At 46.0% G+C, this 25919-nt stretch overlaps 1 protein-coding gene across 3 annotated transcripts; it reads left to right on the forward strand.

Moving 5' to 3' along the window:
- The first annotated feature begins 39 nt into the window (after nt 1-39).
- LOC102057146 (neurotrypsin-like) lies at nt 40-25232 on the forward strand. 3 transcript variants are annotated; one of them, XM_055719974.1, is made up of 17 exons: nt 40-2741; nt 2833-3271; nt 3794-4110; nt 6240-6285; nt 7665-7901; nt 9275-9398; nt 10104-10279; nt 10755-10902; nt 11695-11873; nt 12272-12413; nt 13554-13756; nt 14759-14900; nt 15130-15335; nt 15888-15966; nt 16927-17049; nt 17574-17854; nt 19848-25232. In XM_055719974.1, the coding sequence occupies exons 3-17, from the start codon at nt 4039-4041 to the stop codon at nt 20156-20158; spliced, it is 2469 nt and encodes an 822-aa protein (XP_055575949.1). In that variant the 5' UTR covers nt 40-2741; nt 2833-3271; nt 3794-4038; the 3' UTR covers nt 20159-25232. The 3 variants fall into 3 exon arrangements, with proteins under 3 accessions (XP_055575949.1, XP_027667953.1, XP_055575948.1); XM_027812152.2 differs by having other exon boundaries at nt 40-3271; XM_055719973.1 differs by lacking the exons at nt 40-2741; nt 2833-3271; nt 3794-4110 and adding an exon at nt 4125-5162.
- The last annotated feature ends 687 nt before the right edge of the window (nt 25233-25919 follow it).

Raw genomic sequence — 25919 nt, forward strand, 5'->3', positions numbered from 1 at the left:
ATACTGAAATTGTGTAATTAATTGTTAGTTTTGATTTGGTTGGGTTTTTTTCACTGGAGGACCACAAAACTGTAGGCAGGTCCCTGTTGTTTTAGGATCAGTACCTAACTGGTAAGAACTCTCAGAGAACTAATGATATGAGCATTTATGTCACTAATTTTTTAGGGCATAAAGAAAAAAAAAAGCAGAGTAAGAAGGGTGTCAGACACACACAGGCTGTGATTACTCACATGTGACTGTAGAGTTTGTGTGGAGCTGAAGCCCCAGGCCAGTACCTGTTCATCCTATAAATACCAGTCAGGTGTATGCTTTCAAGTTACTGAAGCAATTTTTGTTTAACTGTTACTTACAATGGCTCATTAGTGGGTTATTCCACTGGGTAGCTTATTCTGTTGTTGCTGTTATGGCATAATTGGGTCTTTCAGAGGACTTGGGGTCAGTAAGAACATGATGTCCATGTACAGGTTTGGGAGAACGCTTTGGTTCTATGACATTTTGCATTTTCAGTGCAAAAGACGCTCTCTAAAAAGGAGAGCTACTTGCTGATTCTTCATTTCTGAGGGGGACAAGCTAAGCTGGGAGTGAGGAACTGATAATTTCTGAATTCACTTCTGTTGACGATGCTTTTTCTTTCTTTGTATTAAAATTTATAGTGCAAGTGTGGTTTTGTGCCTCTTAAACTAGCAGCTGTGCTGAATGTACCAAACTCTCGTGGCTGTGAAGATCTGTCTCATTATATAAGAGGCTGTAACAGAGAAACTAACACCTTTTTGTTCTGTTTTTTGAAATTTGGCGCAGCTCCCGGTAATCTGGACAGCTATTTTTGGATTTTACTCCTTCACAAATTCAGTTGTTCAGGGGGTTTTCTGACCTTTTACATGTCTTCTAGAAGCTTGAAATTACTATGCTAAGGTTTTCCAGTTCTCAAAGGAATGCATTTATTTGGAGGAAGAAGGAAGGAAAGAGAATGCTGTTCACATGCACCCTGGTTTTACAGTGCTTCTTTTAAAAGTACTCTTGCAGTTCCTCTGGCTCAGGATCCCATACTGTAACCAGAAAACCTCCAGTTACTGATTGTCCTTGGCAATTTGAGCTGCTGCTATTTCCCATATCTCACTCTTAAGCTTATATTGAGTGTTTAAACACGTTCTGTGACATGCTTATATTGGAGATCATTCATTCCATTAATAGTCCATGTGCATAACTGCAGTGAATGACACTGCCCTCTCCGAGTTCAGGGCTTGTACCACCCCATGATGCTGTTGCAGGGAATAAAAGAAAACTGGGTTCTGGTGCTGAGCCCACTGGTTAAGAACGTTGCTGCAGAGACCTGTATGTGATTGCATGGTGGGGAAAGAATTAAACAAAAGCTGACTAGCTGTTCTACCCTCCTAAGTCGGATTTAAAGGATTTAAGCAAATCTGCTGGAATTCCTTGATCTTATTCCTGTTCCTCACAGCTCGAGTATTATACTGGGTCTGGGTATGATTGCTGTTAACTACCTCTCTTCTTTGGGCTTTCGCTGAAGATCTCTTGGGGAGGAAGCACTGATTATTTCAGCTGGTCTTAATGAATAGTAGTCCTGCCAGTTCAGGAGAAATAGGTTGAGTTCTAGAGAGCCAAGAACGTTTTAGAAGATGGTACTTCATGTTCAGAAGGGTCAGTACATAATAATCTGGAAAAATCAAGACAGAAAGACTGTAGGAACTATGCTTATATCAGTGTGAGAAGGTGACTTGTGTTAAATAGCAGACTTGGGGATTTACAGCTACTTCAAACTTGCCCACACAAAAGAGTTCAAGGTCTGTTTTACCTTATCTTTAGATATGTTACCTATCTAAACTGCCATAGTTATATTGTTATGATTTCCTTCTTGGTCTTCCTCTCCACCTTGGGGAGGGCTGTGCAGCCATGAGAAGCTTTGGAAAATCTGAGCTCCACCTCTCTCAAGATGTCATAATGGCAAGAAGGAAATAGTTCCAAAGGAGGACCCATCACAGAGGAGACAACTGCAAAACCTGCTGTATCTTTGCACAGCTTGTCATTCCTCCAGAAACTGAATGCCAAACTTGGACTTCTGTGGCTTTTTGGTGCACCGATCTGTGCTTCCTGTAATATCACTGTCTGGGAAATCACTTTACCTAGGAAAGCCTTGCCTTGAGAGGGAAGCAACTTACAAGCTACTGTGAGAGGAATCCAGTACAGGCTTTTGCTAGAGGTTTTAAACACTGTTAGTATGTGTCAGAGGGCTAAATAGATGTGCGTCTTATGGGAGCTCTGAAGGGGTATCAGCAACCCCTCTACTTCTGACTAAGGAGCACGTTTCCCTGAATGCTAGTAGATTTTTCTGTTGCTGCCTCCAGTATATCCTTTCCTTGTGTTTTCACTGGAGTAAGTGTTCTAAATTCCAACACATTCCCATATTTTCATTTTGCTTTGCCTTTTTTTGCTAGTGCTGCCTGAGAATTACAGCGTGCTGTAGCATCTAAGCTGTTTCCATCCCCTGTTGCCCTGATCGTCTGCCTCCCTCACTGTGAGGATATAGGAGATTTGCTCCTAATTAACCCAGTGTAATTCTTGGCCAGATCCAGCGTGTCCAGAATACACTGTGGTACAAATCCACTCCAGAAAGGTCTCCCTCCTGCCACTCAGTGACTCCCGTAAAAGGTCCAGCATGTAGTGAAATTTCCTTGCCTTTGACAAGTGGCTGAGGATGAGGCAACACAAAACTGGCATGTGATGTAAGTAATGGGCAATAACTGAGGGAAGAGAAGAGGCTTTTTGTCAAGCCAATGGATTTTTATCAGCCCATTCCTTGTTTTTATGCTGAAGGTGTCTTTGGAAATGCTACTCAGCAGACTTGGCCAGAAGTGAGCTCATTCCTTAAGGTGACCTTCATGTTTCATGCTGCAGAACACCAGGAGTTAACCCCTCTAAAATCAGAATATAAATATATGAAATGCTCAGACTGAGCTGAGGACTGACACAGGGCATGTGTAAAAAAATTTCCAAGACTGAACAGCATCAAATGGACCAGTTCCTTTCCTGGGTTTAATAATGTTTCAAACTTTTGTGGTAGCCTCTAATCTTAATTCATATGAAGGAGCAGTAAACTTGAAAGCACTAAAAACCCCCACAGGATTGTCCATAGCAATACAATAATGATCAACCCTCTGGAAAGCATCCTAGCCAATCGAGTGAAAACGACTTTGCAGCCCAAGGTCAAGAAGACACTCGATGGAAAAGATCTCTGGAGGCAGTAGGCATGGTGGTAAGATGCGGGGCTGAAAACTGGGAGTGTGTCCTGGAGAGGGCTGTGCCACCTGTGGGCTTTCCACAGGGAGATCTGGAAGCTGCTTTATCTAAAGTTTTCTGGCTCCCATTTACCTGGGCTCAAATCTGAGAGTCTGACCTCAGGAAGCTGCAAGCAGCTAATTGAGGAGGCAGCTGGGGGGGGTGGGGGATAAAGTCCAGATTCTTTCCAGCACGTCTAATCTCTGGCAAGTGTACGCGCACAAGCCCTTTCCTTCTCCGGCGTTGCTTCTGGAGGTTTGGCAGCAGGATACAGCCCCGGCTCCCCGCCGTAGCCTTTGTGCTTCAGGGAGAGGGCAGAGGCTGCCGGAGGAAGGCAGCGTTGCGGGAGGGGAGCGAGCGAGGAGAGGCAGAGACAGTGGGGTGCACGCTGTGCCCCACCTGCCCACGCTTGCCACCTCCTGTTTTTCAGGGTGCTAGAGAAATCCTGGGGCATGTTCTCTTCCTTCCTTTCTCTTCCTTCTTTTTCCCCTTTCCGAAGAGAAGAACCAAGGAGAAGAGATGAGGAGAGAAAGGGGAAAGTGAAATTCTGAGACGCTGCTGGGAACTTTGATCCCGTGCATCCCTTTCCCTGCATAGAAATGGAAGAGGCATCCCGCTCCCTCTGGGGCGGAGCGGCTAGTGCCCTGCTCCCGGAGAAACCCAGCTGCAGAGCTCGGGGAGGAGGCAGCAGCTGAGCGTGAATGTGATGCTTGAGGAAGCTTCTGCTCACTTTGCACAGGAGGGATGGAGGTCCCCAAAGTACTTGGGCTCCTGGTAAAGCTCTTAGGTCTGTTATCCTGTCTCAGATGCATGGAGGTAAGAAATGGTTATTCTTCTGTTTGTAAGAAGTCACATGGCTCTTTTAATATCCTTGCTGTAAGTGGATCTTGTTATTACTTGAATATCTTTTCCAAGGCATCTAGGCAGCTGTGGTCCCTGAGAAGGGCTAGGCGGCTCAGGGAGGGATTTATTTCGTTGTGCATATGGAATTTAGAAAAGGAAACAAAGCAGGAAAGAAGGATGCACTAGGGCTTGCAGATGCTTTGGCTCAGGTTTTCTATGTTTCTCAGGCACTGCAGTGACCCTGGCAGGAGAGATCCTTTGTTTCTGTTCTTTGCTGATTGACTGATTACCCCTATTGCTGTTGTGGACAGATGATTTATAGCCACACGGACCTGGGGCAGCGACTGCAGCACAGGCTGTTTGCACTAAAATTTGGAGATGGTCAGTGCTGGGGTATTTTGGAAGCTGCTACGGGAACTGGCAGCAACTGATCTTTCATTATAAGGGAAGTATATTGCTTGGACTGCAGCTCTTTCATTTACGGTCTGTCTCCAAAAGGAGCAGGTTCAGGCTTTCATATATAGCCTGTTATTAGTACAGCCCATCCCTCTATCGCCTGCAGGCTTACATGTGTGTGCAGGTGCATACTAAAACCTAGGAGTTGAGGGACCTGGATTGTGGCTCAGTCATATGTTTGGTGCAGTCACAAAAGTGTAGCTTGGCTCACTTTCTGCTCTTTGCAAAGAGCTTAGAGATCCTCGGACAAGTCCTTCAACCTTGTCAGTTCACAGGCCTTTATATGGGCTTGCAATAGCCTGATACGTGCAGGCAGATGGGTTTTTGGCTGAAAAGGATTTTCCAGTTAAATGTTGTTTTATCTGCGTGTCCCGTTGCGCACATGCACCTGAGATCTGATCTGCTGTTTCTGAAGCATGTCAGGAATTCATCTTCAATGTGCAGTGTCACGTTCTGACTTCTGGAGCTTGACGCTGGAGCTTGGCTGTGGTTGTCAACACCTGCTGGTCCATACTCACAAGCTAGATTTGAAAATGACATCTGCCATGAGTAGGTGTCATTCTTGTCAGGTATCTATGGGAACTATCTCTGCTTATTCCAGAAGTGGATTTGGTTTAATTCCAAATTTTACTGTTCCCTTTTCCAGGTGGAGGTAAAGCTGGGAGAAACAAAATTACTGCATTTTGAAATAAAAAAACCCAACCCAACAAGAACCATTTGCCATAGCTAGTATTCTTTATATGCATACCTCTGCTCTGTGAATTACAGCTCCTTGTTCATATAAAGGCATTATAAATGTTAATTAAAAAGTATTTAGAAATGAATTGAACTACAAGGAGCTACCAGAAGCCTGTACAGTTTCTTTTTTTTCACTCTGGGTCTGTGAAGATCTTGCACCTGCTTGTACACCATGTAATGGTGTTGAGTGGAGATCCCTATCTCTAAGCCAGCAGTCAAGTTATAACCACCAAAAACACTGCCTGTAAGAGGAAATGCAGTTTTGGGACCAGGCAGGATGCTGGAATTCTGAGGACTGTGTTTCATATTTTTGGTTCTTAGCTATTTAACCCCATTTGGATAATAATATCATAGGCCGTATCATCTTCTCATGTATTAGAAACAAAATCCTCAATAAAGTCTTGTTGGGTTTTCTTCTTTAGGTGTTATGCCACTTGGTATGTGGATGTTTATTACTATTTTAACACAGGGTTCCTTGGGGGCATCATCCCATCACATAGATATATCTCTATTTGCCACTGTGGCCATAGGTGGTGGCTTGCCCTACAAACGGAGAGAATTAATGGTTATTCATTATTTTACTCACTGGTAACAATGCATTTCTTCTAGCTTTTCCTTCCATAGGCATCTCACTTAAGCTTCCAATTCTGCTCGAAAAGAACAAGCAGAGCCCTGTAAGGTAGTGCTTAGATCAAGGGTAAATCTCTGTAGGCCAGCAACTATTCATTTTGCTGTTAGTGGGCAGAGCTGTGATTGGGTTTGGAGAGGAGCAATGGGGAGAGCGGGGAAGAGGCTGGTTACTGGGGTGTATTTGCCTGAAGCAGCAAAAGGCTGAGCTGCTTTTAGGACGTGCCCATGTTTATTTCATCGGATAATCATCTCTGCTTTTGCTCTGTTTTTTTTCCCAGGCTTTCCTGGGATCCCAGCCCAACCAAAACCATTTGCAGAGTGCAGGTAAGAACAAGAAGTTATTAATTCAGTCATCAGGCACATTCTTTCCTGCAATGGTGATGAGACCATAGGTACAATGAGCCACTGCTGTCTGGTTTTCTTCTTTTCTTTCCATCACTTCTTCAGTCTTTTCTCCTGCCTCAGTGTCTGTTTATCTCCTTCCCCAAAATGGCCAGACCGCTTTCTTTTCTTCATGTCTAATACTCTTGCAGTTCCCTATTCCTCCCACACTCTTTTCCTTTCACTTCTTTCTCTGCCTTAGTCTTTTTTGCATGCTCATGTTTCCTCTGCTCTAATAACTACTGAATTCTTGTACCCCTCCCCAGCTGATGCAAAGCGCACAGTGTGTTTTCCAGACACCTACCTGTAACTGCTTCTGATTTTTATACCTTGAAGTTAACCTACGCCTGTCACTTACCCCCTCTGGCCTTGGCAGTGGCTAGAAGGCAAATGGCATGAGACAAAGTTTCTTTGTGCCCTTGCTGTTCGCCCTACATGTCCTTATGGCAGAAGGGTTTTCTGAAAGTGTTGGCTTCTCTGTGTTTATTCAGTGAATAGGGCTATAACTGTTATCCCTTTCTGAGTCTGCTCTTCCCAGGTTAGGGGCTCTAAAAAGCCCACCTTCACACAGAATCTGGTTCTGGTTTCTCTCTCTGTTATTTCAGGATCATGAATGGAGAGTTTTCTTCTGTTAAAGACCATATTAAATTAATTGTTGCCGTTTCTTTACATGAGATATTTCACATGGGCACTGGCCTGGAACATTGGCACCTGCACTTCTCCCCAGCATAGGTTCCCTTTCCTTTCCTGTGCGTTGGCCATGTGCAGATAAGCCAGGCGATGTGCTAATGGGTATAGGGAACGTACCTACAGTGAAACACAGTGTCATTTCCCACCTTCCCACTTTACAGAATGAAATTATAGTTAATTTGAAACTCTTCTCAATTTCAATCGATTTAGACAGGCAATTAATCTTCTAAAGAGCCCAGGATCAAATTTAGAAGTATCTTATTCAGGTGCCAAAGCAGGTGGGGAAGGAAGTGGAGGAGTGTGTGCCAGGCTCAAGTGCTGCTCCAAATGAATACTTCTATGGAAATAAGTGGTAATGGGAACCGTTCAACTTGTCCATGTGTGGGCCCGGAGTTAACACGTTTCAAAGGTCTGTCTGGGCAGTTCACGACTTCCAGATTGGTTTGTAGTGCGTATTATAAGTGTTCTTTGGGCAGCTGCCTTGAAGAGTGATAGAATTGAAATCAAGCAAGTAGCAAAGAAGGCTGCAGACACGTGAGGTGTTTCAGGAGATCAGCTGCTATCTCCCAGCTTGTCTGAGCCCCCATGTGTGATGCCTTAAGTGATGCTGACAGCTCCCTTCCTGTGCCCAGCGTCCAGCGTGTGTGGCATTGGACCTCTCGGGTATTACAACGGCTCACTGGCGGTCACTGAGGCTGGGGCAGAGTGCCTCAACTGGGCAGAGTTCCCTGATTATGTTCAGCAGTACCCAGACCGTGGCTTGGGGGACCACAACCACTGCAGGAACCCGGATGGGGGAACTACACCCTGGTGCTTCTACCGGCTTGCATCAGGAGCCATCGGCTGGGCTAACTGCGACTGTAATCAAGGTAAGGGCTGCTGCATGTCTCTGCCGGTGCCCAAGCTGGACTGTCTCAGGGGGCTCGGGCCAGAAATGTGTGCTGCAGAGACTTGCAAGCAGCAGGTGGGACACCTTGTGAAAGAAGCACAATACAATAACTGTTCCGAATTGTCAAAATAATTAGGGCTAGAGAACAGCCTGTGTGGGAGAAGAACGTCTGTATATAGTAGGGGGTGGATTTAAGCTGCGGTTGTCATAATGCCTTGTATAGATGTTTTATTCTCATACAAGGAAGCTGCTTTTTTTTTTTTTTTTTTTTTTTTTTTTTCTTACTGTTAACTTATGCCACTTTGGAAACAGTTTAAGTTATGTGGAAAACAACCCACTCCTGCTCCTTAAGTGTCTGTATCAGAGCTCTCCTTGTGTAAGTGTAGCGGTTCAAATGCAACAGGGAAAAATCTTGTTGGCTAGGTTTGTAAGTCTTCTGTGGCAAGGCTGGTCACAGGCTTGCTTTAAAATTCCTCACGATGTTGACTCAAGGACTGCTGCTTACTTTGAGGCATGCAAGGGAGCTGAGCGCTCTCAATGTGCTGACTCCACTGTAACATTCTTGAAACTGTTGTTTGTCCTCCTGTCTTCTGGCCTTCCTTGCTTCTCCCACATTTTGCAAAACAGATGAAGTACCACTTTAATAACTGAAATTACAAAGTATTTTCCCTTGCCAGTGGAAGTGCTTTCAAAGGTGGCTTCCTTAAAGTGAAGGATACAAATGTAGTTGTGCTGTGTGCCTGCATCGAGGTGCTACAGACAGAAGGTGTATCCTTCTCCCAATACATAACTGAGTGAGGAGATGTGCTTTCTAAACAGTGGTAGATATTTGTGGTGCAGTGGGAATTGAAAGGGCATTTACACTGGCACTTGCTTTTCCCAGAGAGATTAAAGAGGATTCACCTGTTGTTACTGAACAACAGTTGTAGCAACAGTGAGTCTTGTAGATGAAGTAGTCAGTGGGAAATAAGTCAGTGGAGTGTCAGAAGGAATTAGAGCCTGCCATTTCCATGCATCTTTTCAAGGGAGCATGTAAAATTATCCCCGTTTCACAGGAGAATCCAGGAGCTGTGGCAGAAGCCAAGTTTCCTGCCAATATTTTACCATGGCTTTGAGAAGAACATAGCTCCAGCCATCCTTCTGAGCAGCTGTTGCTGGAAGCGGGAAGGTGCTGTGTCCTGCACTCCTGCAAGCAAGTCACTTCAGTGACAGCACCAGCAAAACAAGCAAAACAGGAGTGAGAGAAGCCAAGTGCGGTTCAGCTCAGCTACATGCAAGTCCAAGACGTGCCAGTCTAAAACCTCTGACAGAAGATAGCCGCTTGTTTTGTTTTGTTTTGTTCTCTTTTGGAAGGTGCTGTGCGGTTGGCTGAAGATAGTAGTGTGGAGTTGTACTTCAATGGACTCTGGGGCACCATCTGTGCTGACCACTGGACTGACTGGGATGCCAGTGTTGTCTGCAGGCAGCTAGGTCTCAGGTGAGAACCTCGGTCTGGTTGTGAGATTTACATGTTCACATGGCCTTTGAAAGAACAGCCGCTGTGGTTACAGCCCCTCTGGCGTACTGTGTTGGCTGGGGGAGTTTGTTTTGTGGGCTCGTTTCCCACTTACAAGGGTCCTTCGGTACTATTTTCTTTCTGTGGCTATGCCCAATGCAGCATTTGCAAGTTTTTTTAAAAATGGTAGTTTCTGCTCAATGCTCCAGACTGTGATGAGTGAGCTGTGAGTTTGTATCCCCTTTTTAGTATTACCAGCAGGAGCTACTGTAGTGATCTAATAGAAATTTTGAGACCATGCAGCCTCTTTGGGAAACTGGGATTTGGGCCTTCAAACTTGCAAACAGCAAGGGGAGAAGGTCCACAGAGAAGAAAGAGGGTGATTCAGATATTTGGGTGTTTGAACCTGTTGATGGGTTTGTTCACCACTTTCAAACAAGGATGCCATTTCTGACCAGATCAACTCCTCTGCAGTAAATAAGAACACAAAATGGGTTAGGTGGTGGGGAGCACTTTGCGTGGTCCAGTTAGACTGTAAGTGGCCACCCCTTTATGCACTCCCAATCAACTGGGCGCACTGGGATGTGAAATGGCACAGCTGGACTGGAGAGTCACAAGAACTGAGGGGAGCTTGTAAGTCAAACAGTGCTACAGCATTTCATCACTCTGTTGCGTTCTCTGTACCAGTGAGATCGGCACGGCTGGGAAGAAGAGTCATCCCAGACTGTGGCCTGTTCCGCTGCACCTGCAGTCAGCGAACTGCCACGGGGATGAGAAAGCCCTGCTGCAGTGTGGCTATCGGAAAGCTATGTCAGGAGCTTGTAACCAGGGGAGTGCCATGGTAACCTGTGTCCCTCCAGAAGGTAAATCTCCAGGGGAGGTTCACTCCCTGTTTCTTCCATTAATGTTGCTGATAAGATGTAAAATCTAAGGTAGTGAAGCTGTGGAGAGCAAGTCATTGGAGCATGTTCTTCTTTCACCTGCTATACAGGTGGTTATCTTCCTTCCAGTGGAACAAATTCGCAGAGTGGGCATACTTCTACAGTCACTGAAAGATGCCTGTTGCTTATGACAACATCTGCTTTTTATCAAACCAGGTTTTTGTCTGCAGGCAGCAAAGTCCTAGTCACCACAGCAGCCAGTTAAAGAGCCATCCCTGGACCAGCAGCACCCTGGTCATGGGTGCTTCTCTGGGATCTAGAGGGGACGATCTGGTAGGGTGGGATGAGAGCAGCCCAAGAGCTCCTCTGGCTGGTGAATGGTTCTACACCCTGAGCTGCTGGATGTGTTTTGTCTCTGTCTTGTTCTGTTGTGCTCTTTCCCTTTCTTGAAGCACAGGTGTAGGTGCCCCGCTGCGTTTAGTTGGGGGAAAGGAGAGCTTTGAAGGACGAGTGGAGGTTTACCATGATGGCAAGTGGGGTACCATCTGTGATGACCAGTGGGATGACGAGGATGCTGAAGTAGTCTGTAGGCAGCTGGGACTCAGGTAATTTCACCACTGTACGTTATGGAGTGGTAACAGAAGTATGCAGAGTGATGAACGTGAAAGCATGTCCCCTCACTATATATAGTACCAGCCCTTTCTATAGGAGGTATACAGAAAACCTGGGAAAGAGAATTCTGGACTGATCATCCTGTAAAGGGATTTTGTGCTTTAAATCCTGTCAGTTTTATAGGTTTATGCTGTGAAAAAAAAAAAGTTGGTGCATTCCTACCTAAGGTTTGTTTGTGTTTATCCTTCTTTATTTTTGCACACACGTCCTAATGCAAATCTTCTTGGCCTCAGTGACAACTTGTCATGGTGGTTTCCACATGTGAACTGCAGTTGCTTGCTTGGTTAAGTTTAAACACCTCCAGTTTCACTGACTGCCCTTATCCTCTTCAAACAGGAAGGCAAGAGAGAGCACTTCATTCTCCCGTGCGCCATTTAGCACTTAATGTGGGAGCTGTTGTATACTGAGCATTCTTGAAAACCAAAAGATCTCTCAGTCTTTGGGGGTTTTGCCTGTTACTGAGATTGCAAATCATTGTCCTTAGAACTCCCCGGCTGCCTGAACTGTTTGTGGTGCAGGCACGTTTTTGTTATGTGTTGGAAGGTCTCATTGTAAAACTTTCCAATAACATATTGTAATTAACAGCTAGCAACACTGTGTCAGAAATACAGATTGTCAATGGGAGGACACTGACCTAGCATAGGAGAGTCCCTGTGCAAGGCAGAATCTGCGGGGACAACACTGTGATTTTCCTTGCTGAGCATACATTTCTGTAATGTTTGCAGTGGGAACCCAAAAGCCTTGTCGTGGGCTCACTATGGGCAGGGATCTGGCCCAATCCTGCTGGATGAAGTGGAGTGCTCAGGCAATGAGCTTTCACTTGACCAGTGCAAGAAGAGTGACTGGGGACAGCAGAACTGCGACCACATTGAAGACGCTGGGGTCTCCTGTGACCCTTTCACAGGTACAGGTCTACAGTTCTATGTCAGATGTGGCCAGTCTTAGTCCCATATTACACAGCTTGCTCAGCAGATAGCCCCCCTGCTTCAGGGTCCTGCAGGGCTTCCATCTGTGGCCCCTACAAGGGCTGCCAGGTGTGGAGGCAGAGAGCAAGCACCGGGTGGGATCAAAGCCAGGCTTAGTGCGGCTCCCATGGCTTCCCACTGGTGGTACGGAAAGGCTGAGGTGAATCCTCCTCTGACAGATAGGCATGTTTTGGAGCGAGGAATGTTTGAGTACCCACTCCATCTGCGTCTTTTGTTCTTTCAGTCATGGGCTGTACAGAGGCCTCAGCAGTGGGGCACAGGCTCTTGCTTTCCTCCCCTGCCGAGCGCTGACCTTTCCTTCTCCCACCCCTTGCAGAGGGCACTGTCAGGCTGGCTGGTGGCCACAGCCCCAACGAAGGCAGGGTAGAAGTTTATTACAACGGTGACTGGGGCACAGTATGCGATGATGGCTGGACAGACCTTGGTGCACAGGTGGTCTGCAGGCAGCTGGGCTTCAGGTAGGACTGAGTGTGTGTGTGTGTGTGTGTGTGTGTGGTGTCTCTGCTTCCTCATTTCAAGGATTAGATTCCATCACCTTCACTGGGATAGGCTGGACCTTAATCCTTCAATGCTGTCTTTATTAGAAGGGTTATCACCATTATACAACTTTATTCAGGACGGATTAAAAGGTATCCACATCCTTTCCAAGGCGGGGGGGGGGGGGGGGGGGGGGGGGGGGAGAAAAAAAAAAATATATCTTGCCTCATCCTGTTTTGAAAGCAGCTAACAGGTTTGGTACCATCTTTATGAAAAGCAAAGTCAGAAAGTTCTCTTAACATTCCTTAAGTTTGCAGGTGTATCAGCTCAGCACTGCCACCCGTTCTGCTCTGTCAGCTAAAAGATATCACCCATCTGCTCTGTCAGCTAGACATATCACCTGCTTCAGTAGTTGAACAAAGACTGTCAAGGCGAAAAAAGAGAAGTATTAGGGATTTTCATAATGCTTTTCTTTCAGTCTGTTGCTGAACTGTTGTCCTTCCAGGTATGAGTTTGAGGAAGATTCAAAATCAGGATAATGTAGTCTTGGAGCCAGTAAAGTTTTGGGTTTTCGGTGGATTTTTTAAAATATGATTAGGGTATACTTTGAAAATTTCAGCTTTATAGACTGAAAAAATACTAAATTCTTCCCTTTGAGTTCAGCTGCATACTGTGTTATCTCTTGTAGTGCCTAAAAGTTTGCAGCTTTCTGCATTTCATTTCCAGGTAGCCACTTCCTATAAAAAGTAGTAGAAATACTTCAGTGTTGATATTTTTGATGCCTTCTCTGCTAGCCACTCCCCAAATTGATGTACCTGGTGTCATGTCTGCAAAGCAGCCTCTGTGATATAGCTGGCCCTCTGTGCTGTAATGACCGTGCCTTTGGCGAGACACTAGCAAATGGACTTGTCTGGGGGCACCTCCCTGAAAGCTGAAGCTGGTGAGATGTGCAAGCTGCTTGGTCTCCATCCTGTGTGTGACTGAATGGTTTAGCTCAGGAGGCCACTGATATCACAGATGAGCTCTGCAGGGGAGTTTCCCTTTGGGTCTGAGCTTGGATCCGTCTGTGGGATTAAAGAGTTTTAAAGAACCTCATGTTACGTTCTGTTTCCTTCCTCTAGTGGCCCTGCTACCCTGGCCTCCGAAGGGGACTATGCTGCTGGCCAAGGCTTTATCTTACTGGATGATGTGGCTTGTGTGGGGACAGAGCTATCCCTCCTGGACTGTCCCCACAGCAACTGGGGGCAGCATGACTGCTCACATGCTGAGGACGTGGGAGTCCGCTGTTCTCCAGAGAGCAACACAGTCATGGATAGCAGCCTGGGTAACTCGCCTTGCCTCTTGCCTTGGATGGTGGGGAAGTCTCACCTGCTGGTCTGCCCCTTTGGAAGCTCTGACAGATGTGGGAGTCTTCCCTGTGCTGTTTCAGTGAGGGGGCTGCTTTTTGGGGAGGATTCCTAGGAATGAGCCCTGGCTGTCTTGGGGCAGAGCTGCAGAGCTGTGGCTCCACCAGTCCTATGGCCAGACCTGCAGAGAAACTGAAAGTGGAGAGAATTGTGTTGGTGGTCTCCAAAACAAGCCTGAGGGGCTGAGGAACGGTGGCTGCCTTAGCATGCCATTGCTCACTGCTGAGATGCCTCAGCCCCCTGTCTGCAGGAACACGGGATACTTTTAACTAGACCCTTGGGGAAACTGGTGTAGTTACGTTAGTGTCACACCTTGCCAAGACAAGAGGACTTCAGATATGAGGGGCTGTTGTGTGGAAATTTGCACTCTCTTGTGGGGATGGCACTCTTTTAATTAAAAATTGTGAATGTATTCCCAGTTAGCATAATTTCTTCATTTATACGAGACCTGATACTCTCCCCTTTCCCTGCTCCAGGAGACTTTCCAGTTTGTCAGATATTTTTTTTATTGAAGTAGACGGCATCCAACATTTGTGTTTTTCCTGGATGTAGAACTCTTCTCTTGCTTAGAATAATGTAATAGTTTTATAATTCAATGGATTTCTTCCCCAGGCATGTTTAAGCTTGTCCACTCTTGGCTCAGGTGTTAATAACTTTCCCTCTGTTCTTGTTCTCTTTAGTCAGCTTTCAGAATATGATTCATTAATGATTTCCAGTAAGCATTAAATAAATTAATATGTATGTAGTCTCCTGGTTTAGCACAGAGGTGAAATGTCTTCATATAGAAACACTCCTTTTTTTCTTTTTTCTTTAAGCTTACTGATACCTGGGATTAATTTTTTCCTGTGGAACCCAAGTTCTGGGCACTTCATGCTCTCTGGTGGTTTTGCTCACAGCAACCCATCTGTTTCATCCCTTAGGGCCTCCTGTGCGGCTGGTAGATGGAGAGAGCACCAAGGAGGGACGGGTTGAGGTGTTCCTGAATGGGCAGTGGGGCAGTGTCTGTGATGATGGCTGGACGGACAGAGATGCTGCAGTGGTTTGCCGGCAGCTGGGATTCAGGTAAGAGTTCTGGTAGATTCATTTACAGATCGAAACAGCTCTGAGGGTGATTGCTTCTTTCTGGACCTGTTTTGGGGGGCTTTGTTTCTTAGTTTTGGCATACCCACATGAGCTTGAGGGTCTGTGTGTGGAGCGATGCATAAATGTTATTTCTCTTAAAATGTGCTGGTGCATCAGGTTCACCTGCCTCCTGCTTACTGCAGATTAGCAACCCTCTCTCTGATTGCAGCGGTACAGCAAAAGCCAGAGCAATGGCTTATTTCGGCGAAGGCCATGGGCCTATCCATCTGGACAACATAGAATGCAGTGGCACAGAGCACGCCCTGGGGCAATGTGTCAGGCCTGACACTGGGATTCACAGCTGCTGGCACAGTGAGGATGCTGGTGTGATCTGCGACTATGTGGAAGAGAAGGTCCAAGATATCAGGAGAACAGGTGACGTGCCCATTTCCTCTGTGCAGAAATCTGGAGTGCCAGCTGTAGGATCTCACCGTGCTTTTATGCTTTTATGCTTTTTTCTGGTAGTTCTTCTCTTTGGCTGAAACATTGCCTGCAAAATATGCATGTCCTGTCCTGCACCTCCTATTTTTTCCTTGTTTTCATTGTCTCAGCCTTAGGAGCACAGGGTGCTCCAGACTCGTCTGAGGAGCTCCACCCATGTCAGGCCTTTGAGCCTGCAGAACTTCCGCACAGCCAAGTCACCATACCCTTCCTTAGAGCAGTAACTATGAGCAAACTTTGAGTTTTAGTGTACTGAGGAAATAGCTGTAGAGGTCCCGTTCCTGGCATAAGACTACAGATACTGCAGGTAAGCACCTCCACCACACCTGAGGAAACCTATGGGATCAAATCTGTGAATTCCACACGCACAACACAATACAGTCAGCTACCATGCAGATTAATGCCCTTGTGGAAGGTGAATGGTATTTGGCTCTGTGACAGCAAGAGCTTAAATACCTACCCAACTGCTCTAACTTTGCTGTGCAGGTCCAGAGTTTGGTGTGTGTGGGATGCGCCTGCTTCACCGTCGCAAGAAAAGGATCATAGGTGGAAACAAGTCTCTCAGGTACTACCCTGTAATTGCTGGGAAAGCCAGAACTGGTTCCAGCTTTCCTACAGGCTCTGGAAACGGCCTGACAAATGCTGAGTACACTAACACATTTTCACTAGTGATTTTTGAACTTCATTTGAACCAGTGGGCCTGTCTAGGGAAGAATCATAGAATCGTTTAGGTTGGAAAAGACCTTTAAGGTCATCAAGTCCAACTGTTAACCCAGCACTGCCAAGGCCACCACTAAACCATGTATTTTTTAAATACCTCCAGGGATGGTGACTCCACCACCTCCCGGAGCAGCCTGTTCCAATGCTTGACCAACCTTTCAGTGAAGAAATTTTTCCTAATATCCAACCTAAACCTCCCCTGGCACAATTTGAGGCCATTTCCTCTTGTCCTATTGCTTTTCATCTGGGGGAGGGGACCAACTCCCACCTTGCTACAGCTTCCTTTCAGTCAGCTGTAGAGAGCAATGAGGTCCCTCCTGAGCCGCCTCCTCTCCAGACTGAACACCCGCAGTTTCCTCAGCTGCTCCCCATCAGACTGGTGCTCCAGACCCTTCCCCAGCTCCGCTGCCCTGCTCTGGGCATGCTCCAGCACCTCAATGTCTTGTAGCGAGGGGCCCAAAACCGAACACAGGATTCGAGGTGTGGCCCCCCCAGTGCCAAGTACAGGGGGATGATGACTGCCCTGGTCCTGCTGGCCACACTGTTTCAGATACAAGCCAGGATGCCGTTGGCCTTCTTGGCCACCTGGGTACACTGCTGGCTCATGTTCAGCTGGCTGTCAACCAGCCCCTGCAGGTCCCTTTCTGCCAGTCAGCTTCCCAGCCGCTCCTCCCCATGTCTGTAGTGTTGCGTGGGGTTGCTGTGACCCAAGTAAATGCCAGCTGAGCCCAGGTGGGCCAGAGTGGATGGGAAGAATACAGCTCCCATGTGTGTGACACCTTTTACTCCTCTCTTTCTTCTTCAGAGGTGGTTGGCCGTGGCAGGCCTCACTCCGGTTGAAAGGTTTTCGTCAAGATACTCGTCTGTTGTGTGGAGCAACACTGATCAGCAGCTGCTGGGTGGTGACTGCAGCCCACTGCTTCAAAAGGTACATTTGTGAGTGGGGAGCCCTGAGGGATATGATGAACAAGATAACCTCCTACAAGGTTATCCTCCCAGCCCAGTGGAACCACATGATTAAAGTTTCTAAACCAAGACCTTCAGGTTATGATGTGTGTGATCGTGGAGCACTTATGGGGATGACTCAGTAGAGGCTTGCTTTATCCTTCACTGCTTACACCTGCCCTCTTAACTTTGAGGGTTTACAACTTAAAGGGCACCAGCATTTTGCCATTCTGTAGTGCTTTAAGGAACCGGGAAGACTTAAGGTCACAAGCCTGTTGCAACTATTGTAGCCCTTTTTGTAGGAAAAAAAAAAAAAAAGTCCTGTGCATTGTAGACAGTGATTTGGGACACCCTTTGACTGCAACAGCTGGCATTATCACATCTGTTAAAGAGGACCCACAGTCCCGTAACTGGCGGTACCTTATTGGTCTCATAGCAATGGAGACTTGTGTGAGTCTGTTTCCCTCTTCGCAGGAGTGTCAAGATCTTGAGTCTCTTTTTCTTCAGGTTTGGTGTTGATGTACGGCGCTACCTGCTGCGGGTGGGTGACTACCACACAGGTGTGAAGGATGAGTTTGAGAGGGAGCTGCCTGTGGAGCGGATTGTCCTTCACAGGAACTACTGGGCTGGCAGCAATGATAATGACATTGCCCTGGTCCGGATGCGGGGCAGAGAGGGGCACTGTCTCTCCTTCAATCGCCATGTTCTGCCTGTCTGCCTGCCCAACAGGAAAGAGAAGTCTGACATCAACAGGCAAGCCTGCATCATCTCTGGCTGGGGAGACACAGGTGAGTGATGGGGCTTTGAGGGGCAAGAAAGGTGGAGGAGCCTGGGTTCAGAAGCCTGCATGGGTCATTGATTTACATCTGCACAACTCAAGGGGATGTTCTTATTGCTCCTATTGTCTGTGCTGGCGCAGGGAGGCAAGGTGACTTTTGTGCCATTGTGCTTTCTTCTGATTTTAGGCTTCTTGAGCCTGCCTGTGGTGGAAGTTTGGGTTGCCATAGCATCCCTCTGCAATGCTGCCATCTGGCCACAGCCCTCTCTTTCTTACCCTTTCTACACTTTGCCCACAGCAGACCCCTTAGGCAGCAGCCTGTGCAGAGCTGGTGTACAAATCCTGCGGGAGGCCCCCATGTTTCTGTGACCTCCTGCCTTTTTCATGATGCTCTAGTAGTGAAGCGGGGACTTAGAGGTGGAAGGAATCTCCCTCCAACTGCCTTGCTCCATGTCCCTGGATATTGCCACAGGGACAGCTGGGCTTTGAGGCTGGTTTCTGTGCTAGGTTCAAGGCAGCCTGTACCTGTCCTCTTGCAGCACATTGCTATGGATCTTCCTAGGTAAAAGGGAGCAGGGAATATTCTAGGAAGTATTCATTATTAAATACTTTCTCAAGGTGATGTTTTAGAATGCTGGGCTTGGTGGAGTCCTGACATGGATGCAATAGCAAGGTCTGGAGACAGCTTTAAACTCTTAACAAAGCTTTATCACTGGCTGTCCAGTCTTCCCACATTTGAGCATCAGAAGTGCAATGCAGGGCTTGGGGCAAGGAGGCCTTTCTGGGGCTGCTGTGATTGCAGCGAAGCCCCACATGTTCAGAAAGACTTGCTGCCAAAAGGCAAATAGCCCCAGGAGCTTGTCTGCTGATTTTTGGCTTACCCATCCTTCCCAGCTGTCACCCCAAGTGTTGAACTGCAAGTATACATTTGCCTTTGGAGTCAGTTGCACCAGGTGCATGTGTCACTTCAGGGTGTCTGGGGACAATCAACGAGCAATTTAGCCATGTAACTCTCTTAAGCTGTACTGGAGCTTAATGGCTAGAATCCCCCCACGTGCCAAACCTGGCTTTTCCAATGAGAGGGGCCGTTACCTACTACCTTGTAAATTCACCATAAACCTTGGGCAGAGAAAGGTCATACTCTAATATAGCACATGAACCTTCTGTTCTGAGCAAGGCTGCGGTTATAGATTTGAGCAAATAGAGACAAATCTGGCTGAAGATGAAGTTAGCTTTCTTTGAATAATATTTGGATGCCTCTGAAGCACCTTTCAAAGCTTCTCCGAGAACTGAGTGGTTTACAAATACGACTGCATTTAGTCTTTTGAGAAAACACTGTCCTTGTTTTACGGAGGAGGAAGGGAGGCTCAGAGAGGTGAAATAAATTGAACAAGGTTCAAGTTACTTGTTGGCAGAACTAGAAGTAAGACTTGTTCTTTGATCTAACCTTTTTCTCCAACCTCTTCCCCATTTCTTTGATCTCACAGCTCTTTTTTGTGGTCTGGCTTGGCAGCCCTGTTTTCTGTAGGTCTGATGGTTCAGAAATGCTGAGCATGGCCTATTTTGGTGCTGCAGTCTTGACATGAAATGTACAAATACCTATTTTTGTTCAGAGCACTGTTGCTCTAGGTTGCTGCTGTTGTCTGTACCTAAAGGGGGCCTACAAGAAAGCTGGCAAGGGACTTTCTACAAGGGCATGTAGTGAGAGGACAAGGGGGAGTGGCTTTAAACTGAGAGAGGGCAGATTTAGATTAGATATTAGGAAGAAATTCTTTACTGTGAGGGTGGTGAGGCACTGGAACTGGTTGCCCAGCAAAGCTGTGGGTGCCCCGTCCCTGGCAGTGCTCAAGGCCAGGTGGGACAGGGCTTTGGGCAACCTGGGCCTAGTGGAAGGTGTCCCTGCCCATGGCAGGGGGCTGGAATGAGATGGTCTTTGAGGTCCCTTCCAATCCAAACCATTCTGTGATTCTATGAGTTGGTCTGCCTGGTCTGTTCTGTTCCAGGGAAGTCCTATTCAAGAACCCTCCTGCAGGGAGTGGTGCCTCTTCTCCCACGGGAAGACTGTGAGGTCCGTTATGGGCAGAAGTTCACTAACCGCATGATTTGTGCTGGAAACCTCTCTGAAGATAAACGGGTGGACAGCTGCCAAGGTGACAGTGGAGGGCCACTCATGTGTCAGAGGTCAAATGGACGCTGGATCATTTTGGGGATTACTTCTTGGGGTTACGGCTGTGGCCGGAAGGATTCCCCCGGTGTGTACACAAAGGTCAGCAAATACGTACCCTGGATCAAGAAAGTGACCAGGCTAAAATGAAAATGTCTGAGCTCTAGGAGCTTCAACATATGGTCCTTTTTGTCCTGCAGCAGCAGAAGGCTGTGGCTTCTGGCCTGGTGACTGATGAAGATTTATTTTCTCATTGGACACTGGTAAAAGACTTTAACGTAGAACTGGGAGAAAAACAGTTGTGGCTGATTCTTCAAAGTCTTTGTTTTCACTTTAGTCCATAACCTCTGAGCAGAGAAAGCAGGTGCACACTGCTAAGAATGATGAGTCTATGTTGCTCTGACTATCAGAGTCCTGTAATACAATCACATTTGTTCCTTTGCCCTGGCACACACAAATGGTAGAAGTGGAGAGATACCTGCCTCTGCAAATCTATTCCTGTTTTTGTAGCTTGCACAGTTGAAAAACGTTGCAAGGAGAGCTGAGATGCTTGGAAGATGGCACCAGGCTCTGGCATAGTGGAAAACTTCAGATATTTTTTTATAACAGCTCTCTTCAGTTCCAGGAATTAGAAGATTTGACCTGAGCTGAGGAACAGGCCAACAGCTGGGGGTTTTTTTCCTTCCCTGTTATGTCTCTAGGGGGAACCTTTTCTTTTCTGAATAGTAGGTCTGCTCCCATACAATCCCTTTAAAGTGTCTGTCCCTACTAAGAGATGTTTGTGCCTCCTGCTGTAATCCTCTATCACACATTTCCAGCTGCCAGATGCTTTGGTTTTATTGCTTCTTTCTCAATATAGTGGTTCTTTTGTGTTTGTTTCATTATTTTTTTCCCTTAAAGCAGCAACTCTTAGAATCAGTTGTTGGTGTGAGAGTAAATCTTCATTTTTAAGAGACAATAGGTTTTTTTCCCTCGTGATTACTATGAAGAACTTAAAAATGTGATGTCAAAAGGCTGAATAGACATGTTATTTTTCTTTAAATCCAAGTGTAATGTTAATTTCAAACATTCAGGTGTTGATTCATGATTTAACAGCTCTGCAGGAATTTTCTTTTGGTACCTTATTCACCACAGCTATTAGCTGCCCTTTATTTGTGATGTTAGTCTTTAATATCTCTGTGTTCACAATTGTCCCATGAAACACAGAAATACTCCTGAGGTATAGATACACCTCAAGCAAATTACTCACTCCTGCGTCCTATTCTTGCAGCCTCTGGGCTATGCTTCCTCTCTTCTCTTCTTTGCACTATTTCTCTTTTTATGCCTCTCAGCGGGAATAAACTGACTTAACTCGAGGGTATGCAGGCACTGACATCAAGCTGTAGTTCTTAGCCTGAACAGAAATAATGCTTTCTCTTAAGAAAGCAGGAGTTACTGAGTACTCCTTCTCATGCAAACAAATGAAGAGTTTCCTCTTAGGCCTTAAGCACTTTTGTAAGTTAATTTACTATTCTCAAGTAAGCAGAAAAGTATAAAAATAGATGGAAGGGCTAAGTGCATTAACAGTTGTGCAGTGCACAGTGACTTCTTACTATGTGTAGGCAAGCCAGAGAGAGGACAGGTCTGCTCAGGAGCAGGGGCAGTAAGCTTTGATGTATAACCAAGGACCTGAACATGGAATAGTAATAGACATACAGAACTTGTGCCAGATGTGTGTGTTTTGGATTTGCTTATGCACTGTAGGGTAGGCAATGATGGGGTTCAGGCACTGGCCTGCTGTCTAGGAGGTCTGCACTCAAGGCACCGAGGTGTTACCAAGGCAAGAACAGAAGGCAGAGCACAGCCTGTGGATTAGCAATGTCATATTACAGGGCATGTGGTGATGGGTTCCTTAAAATTGCCTTGGGTTCAATAAGTAGTGATTACTAAAAGCTTTAATTTGTCTCCTAGAAAACAGCTTCATGTAAAGGTGCTGACCTGGCTAGGTAGCTGATTTTTGTGTGTGGATGCTAAACTGAACAGTTCCATTTACCCTCTCCAGGGATTATAGGATAGTTGGGTCATCGGTGTTGCAATGGACTGTTTAAAAATCCTGCTTGAAAACTTTATTTTAAAAAAGGATTGTAGGAATCTTTAAAGCATGCAATGTTGGAACCCCTGCGAAGTGGCCTTTGAGACAGATCTGATCTGTTTGTGCCTCTTCTCGAGAGGCTGAATGTCTGCAGTGCAGCTTGTGCTGATAAGCCTGCTGAAGTGCCAGGCTTGGTGCTTTGGCAGCGCTGTGCTTGGCTCCATGTTGGCTCTGTTGTCCTACAGCTGCTGGCAGAGTCCCTAAGATACAAGCTGCAGACTGTTCCTTATCTCCCAGGAATTAAAATGACAGGAGGACTGAGGGCAGTTGTGTCACAGACCTCTGGTCTTGTGGGGAATTAAATGAATGCCAAGTTCCACACTGGCAGCAACAGTACCTGTCTGGGAAATATGGAGGGATTTGGCTTTTAGCTTCGGCCTCCCCCAAGCCAGCATGCTACGGCAGCTGAAACGGAGTTTCTGTGCCTTGGGTGCTGTCACATCTCTAGTTTGACCTGGTTTGATCTTTCAGTTTATACCCATAACCACAACAGGTACAGAAACACCCAAAGGACTGAAACTATGAGGTTATTTCCCTAAGCCTACTTAGCTCGTTCCAATTCAGGAGTTAGAATGAATTACCATGTAACATGAGTGAGACACAGGCCTGGCATTGACTTCTGAAATGCCCATGTACTAGTTCAAAGTATTTCTTTCTCCTAGGTCTTGTCACTGTGAAAGCTGTGCAAATCCTGTAATTAACAGCCCATGAGTCCTACACGAGCCAGGAGGAGGGAAGGAAATATCCAATCTCCTTCACCTGCTTTTACACCCTACTGGTACTATAGGCAAGCCTGCCAATACTCTCCTCAATTCTCCTGACCTGTTTTTCAGAGCACCACTGTTGCTCTTTACTGTTTAAGCTGGGACTGTGGCCCAAACCAAACTCACATGCTTTGCCACCAAGGCTTACTGGAACTGTGTGGTTGGATGAGCGGCACTCAGCCACCCTAGGACAGTATTTTGTACTTAATGTTGGCCAGCAGCAGATGTTTTGAAGGATAGTACATGTGAGTTTGTACCAAACAAGTTTTAACAACCTTTCCTTTTGGGGAATTTTGTTCTTGGCCCATTTAAATTAATTACTTGCATTACTGTTATTATCACAACAAATAAAAGTACAAGTGCTTGGTCCTCAAGGTGTTGTACAAACACTATGCACTATCCTTTTGTGATTCTTTTTTTTTTCTGAAGTGTGAGAGTTTATATCCCTAACTTTTAAAAAGCTATTTAATGTAAACAGTCTTCATCTTCCATATAGTTGTTTAATCCTGTATTTAATCCAACTAAACTCTCAGCCTCAATATAATTTTGAGAACCAATCTCAGAGAACCAATATAATTTTATTCTCTGTAGCACATAATTTCTTTTTATGGCTCCTGAATTAATTGCCTTTTGTTTTCATTGAATCCCATCTGTCCTTGTGTTCTCAGCTATCAGAGGAAATAATGGGCCTGGCTTTATATTCTCTGTTGACCATTACTCTAGAGGTAGTCCCTTTTCTAAAACTGGCTTCTCTGTCTCTCTTTAACCCAAACTGTCTATGTATCTGATAACATGCTGACAGTCTTGCCATGTCTTTTTTTTCTGCTGGATCTTTAAGCTTTGGTAATCAGAACTGAATGCAGTTTGCCAGGGGAGGCTATGCCATCTGCTGATTATTTTCAGTATTATTTTTTATTTCCCACAGTAGGAAATGCTGTATGTGTGTTATGTATGTATGCTGGAGCTGGCTTTAAACTCGCTAGTGTGCTCTTGGCGGCAGCCTGGCTACAACGGGATGAAAACCAGCCAAGGTTAAGTTCCCCTCGTGTCTCAGGCAGCTGCAGCAGCCCCTGAGTGCAGAGCAGTTGCTGTGGGTATGGCTGGGGAGCATAACGCAGCTCTGGGCAGGGAGAACCTGACCAGCTGTGTGGGGCTTTGCCTTGGCTGACATACTTGTAGGGCTGATACATTCATCAGTCTTTGCACCATTAGTCCGTTGGATAAGGCTAATGAACATACACTATTTTCAGGAGCTGATTGCTCAGTCACTGTTGCTGGTAGCTGCACTGTGCTGTGTGGATGCCATGAGACAGCACTCCCGTAGCAGCATGGCACACGCTGGTTATTTGAGAAAGGGAACGTCACTATGACTGGCTGGGAGCATTGGCAGGAGTAGAAATGTGGCTATGGTAAGGGTCTAAGGAGCAGCTATTAGTGCTCCAGGTACCCCTCTTTGAGGGGATACCCCAGTGCTTTACAAAGGCTGACCCAGTGCTGGTGTCTTCCTGACCTGCAGTGCCTGCACTGGTACCCTTACCAGCCCTGTCTTGACACCAGTCCAGGCTTTGGCCAGCTGAAGCTGGATTAAAGATTTATCCCTTTCCTGTAGCTGAGCACTGTTCTGATGATTTCTATGAATTATATTATATGCTGTAATTAATCAGGCAGCTGTTTATTAACCTGGACAGGATGTCGATTATCCTTGTAATCCTTTTACGCTTGTAGCAGAGAATAACAGATCACTTTCTCAAAGGTGTTAGTGGAGGCATTGGTGAGGAACCAGGACCATGGATATTTGCTATCTCAGGGGTAAGAGAGGTAGGCCTGCCTTTTGTCTGTCTTCCTTCCTTTCTGAAGCCAATATCCTGAAGTCTCTTCATCCCCCAAAAAAGCTGCAGTGATCCGTCAACCACTTGAAGACAGATTTTTGTGTGTATATTCAGCAATCAGATGACAGCTTTTGAGACATGAACTGTGCTGTGTGATTTAACACCATCTTGACAGACTTGCCGGGGAGTTTCTTGCAGCCGGGGGGAACAGAATGGCCCCTGGTGGTAACCAGCTTGGGACCACTCCTTGTGGAATGAGGCACTGTGACCTGCACCAATGCATATCTCTTGTGCTGTATTATTTGTTCAGAAAAATATTTAATGTCCCACCTAAAGAAATAAAACTCACTTGTGTAGTAGTCCACTCAGTCGTCTTAAAATCCCTTTCTGCTAACCAGGGGCTGAGCACCTCTGAAATCAGTCAAGTGCCAAAACTGTCATATCCCCTGGATCAACACCAATGGCTCACAAGGTGTGTTAATAAATGGATTATACTGTGACTGTGTGGGGCTCTGTCTTATTTTTAATAAAGGAATCTGTTCCAAGGGCAGGTTTTAGGATTTTTTCCAGCACTGAATTAAGCTAATTAAATTTCTGTATTAATGTTATTTTTAGGGCAGCTTTAACATGCTAAAGCATGTCATGAAGTAAGCATCATGTTAGCTACCATTACAATGAAATGCAATGGTTCTTCAAATGCCACATTTTTGGCCGTTTGGAACAGGTAAGTGGTCTCTGCAGGTTGATACATTGCAATTAGAACTTAACAGGATTTAATATATCAGCTTTATAATTTTTTGTTAGAGGCAATCATTCTGTACTAGCTATGAACAAACTTGTTCAGCATTATTTAGTTGTCTTTCAGTCTAGGATTCACGTGTCCCCACTCTAAGAATTAAAGCCAGCCTGTGGAAAAGTGGAAGCGGGAGGGAGATGCAGTTTGAATGAGCCTCCGATGCAAGAACACTGTTCTTCTCCCCCCACTGCTAACACCTGCATTGCTGTATGCAAAAAAATAATTATAAAAAGCATTTATGTTTGGAAGAGCAGTCCAGTTCCTTGCAAGGTCACTTCTACTGCACTGACTTTCCCAGGTCATTAGGGTTAGACTGGGGCTTGGTGTAGCTGATGCCTGCAGACTCCAAGTATTTTAGTGTACAATTTTTTGTGTGTGCCAACTCCAGCCT

Source organism: Falco cherrug, chromosome 9 (genome assembly GCF_023634085.1).
Source record: "Falco cherrug isolate bFalChe1 chromosome 9, bFalChe1.pri, whole genome shotgun sequence".
NCBI classification, from domain to species: Eukaryota; Metazoa; Chordata; class Aves; order Falconiformes; family Falconidae; genus Falco; species Falco cherrug.